The sequence below is a fragment of the Arvicola amphibius genome, chromosome 14, assembly GCF_903992535.2.
Source record: "Arvicola amphibius chromosome 14, mArvAmp1.2, whole genome shotgun sequence".
Lineage (NCBI taxonomy): Eukaryota > Metazoa > Chordata > Mammalia > Rodentia > Cricetidae > Arvicola > Arvicola amphibius.
The window spans coordinates 8667661-8674477 of record NC_052060.1 but is presented as its reverse complement, the minus strand read 5'-3'; the positions used below and the strand labels follow the sequence as shown (position 1 = coordinate 8674477).

Here is a 6817-nt window from a genome sequence, read left to right as displayed (position 1 = left end):
CTCATACTGGCAAGTTTTCCTTGAGCAGCGTTACACTATAACCTTCCCTTCCCTTCATGGCTTCTTTCCCAGCATGATCAGGGCCATACACAGCTTTCTCCAAGATGAAGAAAGATGCCACCACTTTCTGGTACTGGGCTGAGATGGCCGCACTTCCAGCTCAACCTTGAAAACCCTCTGAGAGCTCACCTGAGGGTGTGTGGAGGTTTGGAAGGGAGAGAGCTCTGGGATATGGTGGGTGTGAATTGAGATGATGTTTGAGTTCCAACTCTGGACTTCTTAAGGTCTTTTCATTTTCAGAGAGAATGAGTGTGCCTCCAGGAATCCAGAGGAATATAAATATAAGCATTCCAGTTACCAATCATTTTTTTTTTTGCTCCCAACTCTGAGAAGGGAGGGAACGTCCCAATCGTTGGGTGCTGTGAGTAGAGGGAAAGCCACCTGCTCAGGGTTCGCAATGTTAAAGCCATTCATGGGGGACAGAAACAAATCTGGCTAAGGTTCCTAAAACTCTCCCAGGGGCGGGTTCTGTTGTCTGTTGGTCAGAGTCACTGCCTAGTGGCCCTACATACAAAGATGGAGGCACACTTACTCCCCACTCGCAGCCAGAGTGGTGTGTGTCCCCTGGAGCTTTAAAAACCTTGTAAGCATGGATGTTTATGTGTTTCTGTGCCTCTTCAAACCCACGAAAAGGCCACACAGCCCTGGAAAATCCCTGGGGGCTCGGAGTGGGGAAGACTAGGCCTCCCATCTGAAGTCTGCCCTGCCACATGGACCACTGCAGGAGACTCAATTAACTTCTCAGCTTGCCCCTCCGTGATCGTAGCGTCAATAATTTATTCTCTGAGTCTCAAAATGTAGATGTGTCCATTTTAGCTCAAGGCAAAGTGTTGACAGCCCTTGACAAAAATGTAACTGTAATGAAGGGAACAAAGAGGTGAATGTCTCGCCAAGTTAAAGGTGTCCAATTTAAAGAGTTGACTTTTATTCTGAAATTGTGTCCTCTTTAGGTTTGGGGGTCTTAAAGCCCCCCCCCCTTTAATCAAGCGAGGGTGGAATCAGACTATAGACACTGCTTAGAGATCTAAAACATTTCTTATTTTTAAAATAAGGACTTGGCAGCTGTGTTCTCTTTTATTGTACTTGTCGTGTCTAGTAATCTGATATCTCAATACGAGAGCCACTGCTTAGCTCATAACTTGTCGTGAGGACCGACGGGACACGTCAGTGTGCATCGCTGTTAGGAAGAGGTGAGCTCTCCGACATAAACTGTGGTTTCAGTTATCACCTTCACCCACAGTTCTTGAGTGGGAAGTCGCCAGGAATAAACGGAGGTCCTGGGGTTGAGGCTTGAAAAAGAGCATCCGTTTAATTTTTATCTGTACTAGATTGGCGCACACCATCTTCACAACAAAATACAACAGAGAGGACAGCAGAAGTGACTGGTTGTGTGGCTCCCACTTTCTCCATGCCCCAGAATGCTGCCGTGACTTTATTGCTTTGAATGTTCACTGTACGTGCAGGTTAAGACCAGGGCTGGGGGTGTAACTCAGTCATACAGCGCCTGCCTGGCATGCTTAGTCCAATCTTTATCCATGGAGGAAAAAGAGACAACAATTCAAACGCATAACAATTTAAAGGGGGAAGGGGTGGCTAGAGAGATGGCTCCGTGGTTAATTTCATTTGCTGCCCTTCCAGAGGACACATTTGGGAGCTCGCAATCATGTGTAGTTCCAGTCCCAGAAGATCTGACGACCTCTTCTGATGTCGCAGGCACCGGGCACACAGTGAGGTATAGACATGCACGCAGAAAAAAAAAACATTGTACACATTAAATAAAAAATACTTTTTTCAAATAATTTATTTAAATTTAAGAGGAGAAAGGCAGTAAGAGAGAGTTCAGTGGGTTAAAGGTAAAGACTCCTGCTGCCAAGTGTGATCCCAGAAACCCACATGGTAGAAAAGAACTGACTCCCAAAAGTTCTTTCTGTCCTACACACATAGACACACACACAAATACATACACACAGACACATACACACACAATCTAAAACATATTGTAATACACCAAACACTTCCCCCAGCATCTCTAAACCCTCTCTCCTGACCTGCTTCACTGCCATGCTAGTAGGGAGATTTTGTCCTAAGTTACAGTTGCCTGTAACTTGGCACAAAACTCTTAAGTAGTCATAAGGAAAAAATTTCAAAATTCAGAACAACCCTAACGTGGCAGGATGGGTTACGAAGGACACGCTTTGCTGTGACTTTTAGAAGTTATTGATATTGTCAGGAAGGTCTTGGGCCGTGACCGTGTATCATGACACAGTGCATTAAGGGTCATTGTCTACCCATTTACATACCAATGTTTCATAAAACAAGCACCATCCGGCCCTGCTGATGGGAAGGCTGGTTTGTTTTTGGTTCAAGATAGCTAGTTTGGATCATTTTTACTTTGTTCTTTTTTTTTCCTAGTGTTTGCATTTCCTTGAAAATCCTCTTGTCTATTCTAAATTTTATAACCTTGATTACTATTTATCATGAGTTCTTGCTCTCACTACTGCTATGTAGAAGAAGACTGGAGGTCCCTGAATTTGGGTGAGAATTGTCTTTATGGAAGCTGAGAATTTCAGATCTTAAAACCATCACCCTCAGTCCCATCCTCTGGCATCTAGAGAAGCCCCACCTTCTGAAGTGCTTTGCTCTATGCTGTGAGGGGTCATGGAAGATAAAGCCAAAAGTGGTTCCAGAATGGTCTATTCTAAGGGAGTAAGATTAAGCACACAGAAATAATAAGTCTTACAGGAGAAAATAGAACTATTTAACAAGAAACCAACCTCCCTGGATCTGTCTTGTGTGTGGGCTTGATGTTTAGATGGATCACCCAACTGTGATGTTTCTCTTTTATCTCTGGATGACGGCCAGAAGAAACCCAGAGGAGGCTCCTCCAACAGGAGCTACTGTCTTGTTCTTAGGGCAGCCATGAGTGAGTTCCACAGCCTCAGAGATGTTCAGCGTGGAGGGACAACTGACCTGAAGTGATGGGGGAGGTTTTATTTGTTTTGTTTTTACCAGAGTCCTAAATGAGTGGCTCCATTTGTACATACCCTCCTGGTCAATTCAGCCCTCTCCCTGCCAGCCCCTGCTGTGCTAGAGACATTATATATCATTGTGTTTAATGGTATTTTCCCCTATAGATCAGACTTCTATATTTAAACAACCACCTGCAACCAACCCTGCAGCCTGTTTGTTCTGTGAAACAATGAACAGTCCTCGTGGACTTGGGTAACACAACTCCCTCCGAAAGCACCCTCTCTGCACTTGGGATTTAAAGGGGTAATAATAAAAATATACTGCCCTCAATTTGTAAAACTATTAAAAGGGGTTTCCAGCTCTCAACCTCAAGTAAAGAAAGCATAAATTAAGACTATAGATGTCAGCGAAATGTGTAGCCCAAGTCGCAGGTCTTATTTCTTAACGGTTTGAGAATGAAACCTTTGGGATCAGGTACGGAACTGCCAGTGTTTCGCTGTCTGGCCTAAGACCATCTGCTTAGCCTCTAAGGCCCCTGTTGTCTCATATGTTGAAAGCAGATTGGTTTTTAAAAACTCATATAAAGTCCTGTTTGCTGGGCTGTGTGCAGGCATTGGCTACGCAGCAGAAAATACAACAGGCACGTCCCTACCACCCGAGAGCTTAAAGTCTAACAGGATTAAGATGAAAGAATTAATGCGATATCAAAGGTCTGTCCATTAAAATTGCTCAATAAACGTTCATTCCCTCCCATTTAATTTTACACATGTGATCATGTATAGGACATGGAATATTACATACGGTCTGTTTTGGAATATGTAACTTACAATTTCATTCTCATAACAACGTTGTCAGGAGCCCAGGAACCCATAGTATCGGTTTGTTTTCAGTATTACGATTCATGAATCTTCCATCACCATGTGGTCTTGATTTAAATTCATGTAACCATGGCATTCTACTTCTGGCCCATAGTAAATCACAATAAATTCAAGGAGTAATACAGATACTTATTCAAGGACCCTTTCAAGCAATCTGTGAGGTGAATGAGATATTATTAGCAACACTATTTTATAGACTAGTGTTAAACCTCCTTCATGGTCCCTTTCGTCCCTTAGCACTAGTCCACACAAACAAGGCACTCCATGGAGACTGTTCACCCCTATGACTGGTTCATCAGCTTAGAAAGATGGGCACTCCAAGAGCTGGGGAAGAAGTCATCTCGGAGTTGCACTGCGGCCACTTAGGTTTTGCCTTCTGCTTCCCAGGTGGTGAGCAATGGGTGACTGGAGTTTCCTGGGGAACATCTTGGAGGAGGTGAATGAGCACTCCACCGTCATTGGCAGAGTTTGGCTCACGGTCCTTTTCATCTTCCGCATCCTCATCCTGGGCACGGCAGCCGAGTTTGTGTGGGGTGATGAGCAGTCTGATTTCGTATGCAACACCCAGCAGCCAGGTTGCGAGAATGTCTGCTACGATGAGGCTTTTCCCATCTCTCACATCCGCCTCTGGGTCCTGCAGATCATCTTCGTCTCCACCCCATCGCTGATGTACGTGGGGCACGCGGTACATCACGTCCGCATGGAGGAGAAGCGAAAGGACCGCGAAGCTGAGGAGCTGTGTCAGCAGTCCCGCAGCAACGGGGGTGAAAGGGTACCAATTGCCCCAGACCAGGCCAGCATCAGAAAGAGCAGCAGCAGTAGCAAAGGCACCAAGAAGTTCCGGCTGGAAGGCACACTGCTAAGGACCTATGTCTGCCACATCATCTTCAAGACCCTCTTTGAGGTGGGCTTCATCGTGGGCCACTACTTCCTGTATGGTTTCCGCATCCTGCCGCTCTATCGCTGCAGCCGGTGGCCCTGCCCCAATGTGGTGGACTGTTTTGTGTCCCGGCCTACTGAGAAAACTATCTTCATCCTGTTCATGCTGTCCGTCGCTTTTGTGTCCCTCTTCCTCAACGTCCTGGAGATGAGCCACCTGGGCATGAAGGGAATCCGGTCTGCCTTCAAGAGGCCGGTGGAGCAGCCACTGGGCGAGATCCCCGAGAAGCCGCTCCACTCCATCGCGGTTTCCTCCATCCAGAAAGCCAAGGGCTACCAGCTCCTAGAGGAAGAGAAGATCGTGTCCCACTATTTCCCTTTGACTGAGGTTGGAATGGTGGAGACCAGCCCACTTTCAGCTAAGCCTTTCGGTCAGTTTGAGGAGAAGGTCGGTCCGGGACCCCTGGCAGATATGTCACGGGGTTACCAAGAAACCCTGCCTTCTTATGCTCAGGTGGGGGCCCCGGAAGTAGAGGGGGAAGAGCAGCCTGTAGAGGAGGCCGGGGAGCCAGAAGTGGAAGAGAAGAAGCAGGAAGCAGAGAAGGTGACCCCAGAAGGGCAGGAGAAGGTCGCCGTGCCAGATGGGGAGAAAGCAGAGACCCCCGGAGTAGGGAAGGACGGGGAGAAAGAAGACCTGCACGTGGAAAAGGTAACCAAGCAAGGTCTGCCTGCTGAGAAAGCCCCTGTGCTCTGTCCGGAGCTGACGACCGATGGCAACAGGCCCCTGAGCAGGCTGAGCAAAGCCAGCAGCAGGGCCAGGTCAGACGATCTCACCATATGAAGTGGTGCAGAAGAAAGACAGCCCACCTCCTGCTAATACAGACCAAGATAAAACCAGCTGGTGCCAATACACTTGGAGCCTTCGGTGTCCTTTGGGCCACCCCAACCCCTAGTTGGATAGATGCTGTCTTAGAACAGAGCAAGCGGTACAACCAGAAGACAGCCTTTCCCGTTTGTACAGGCTACCGAGGTAAACCCCCGTCCTAGCCAAGCTCCGGGTTTCACTGCCTGCCCTGTCTTCTATCCCAACCACTATGTGCTGCTTTACTCTCCTCCTTATCCCCCCCCCCCATGGAAAACCATCAGGTCAGATTTGTGGTTACCTCCTAACCTTTTTCTAGGCTTGTCTCAAGCTCACTGAATCAGTCAGACCCGAACCCAGCATTTCCCTAGCAGAAGCCACTGCTCTTACATGAGTGATCCCAAACTCAAAAGCCTGTAGGATCCAGGCAGATGATTTAATAGCTAACGCGGCCCTCTCTAGTGGATATGATAGAATATGATAGAGAGAGGCTGGGGCAATAGCTGGCTGCTTCCAGAAAATAGTTTCCTTGATACCTGGACATCTTTTTTTTAGAGAGAGAGAGAGAGAGAGAGAGAGAGAGAGAGAGAGAGAGAGAGAGAGAGAGAGAGAGAGGGAGGGAGGGAGGGAGGGAGAGAGAGATCAGAAATTCAAAATAGAATTAAAATTTTAGCAAGTTAATTTTAAATACAATATGTGGAGCAAATGCAATGTGTCCAAATTTAACCTATGGGCTATCAATTTGCAACACCAGTTTACATCAATGAGCCCACATTTGCTAAGGAATTTGCCTCAGTTTTTTTGTAGTCTTGGCCTCTTTTTGTGCTTTCCCAACTTCATTTTATCAGTTTGAAATGTTTTAAGTCGTCAGTTCAGGAGATGCCCAGAGTTCTTGCTGACCGTTCTTTTAGGTCACTGTGCCCCCGGGGTTGAAAGCAGTGGAGCCTTTGATTGGCAGGAATTATGCCCTGGGCACAATAAGAGAGCACGCAGGCTATCAAACCTCTCCCCGGGAAATGAAAAGGCTTTAGGCTTTCAAGCCCAATTGCAGTTTTCTTCCCTGGAGCAACAAAAATCCTTTTTAAAAACTCTCCTCTTCTAACATCAGTATTCAGCCTAAAATCTGCATTTCCTTTTACCAGGGCTGGGAGCAGAAAGAGTTCCACTC

At 46.8% G+C, this 6817-nt stretch overlaps 1 protein-coding gene across 1 annotated transcript; it reads left to right on the top strand.

Moving 5' to 3' along the window:
- The first annotated feature begins 4305 nt into the window (after window positions 1-4305).
- Gja8 (gap junction protein alpha 8) lies at window positions 4306-5628 on the top strand. Its single transcript, XM_038312006.1, has one exon. The coding sequence runs from the start codon at window positions 4306-4308 to the stop codon at window positions 5626-5628; it is 1323 nt and encodes a 440-aa protein (XP_038167934.1).
- Window positions 5629-6817: the final 1189 nt, after the last annotated feature.

Bases quoted from the DNA above. Each gene is read 5' to 3' on its own strand.
- Gja8 (XM_038312006.1), top strand. From the start codon at position 4,306: ATGGGTGACTGGAGTTTCCTGGGGAACATCTTGGAGGAGGTGAATGAG.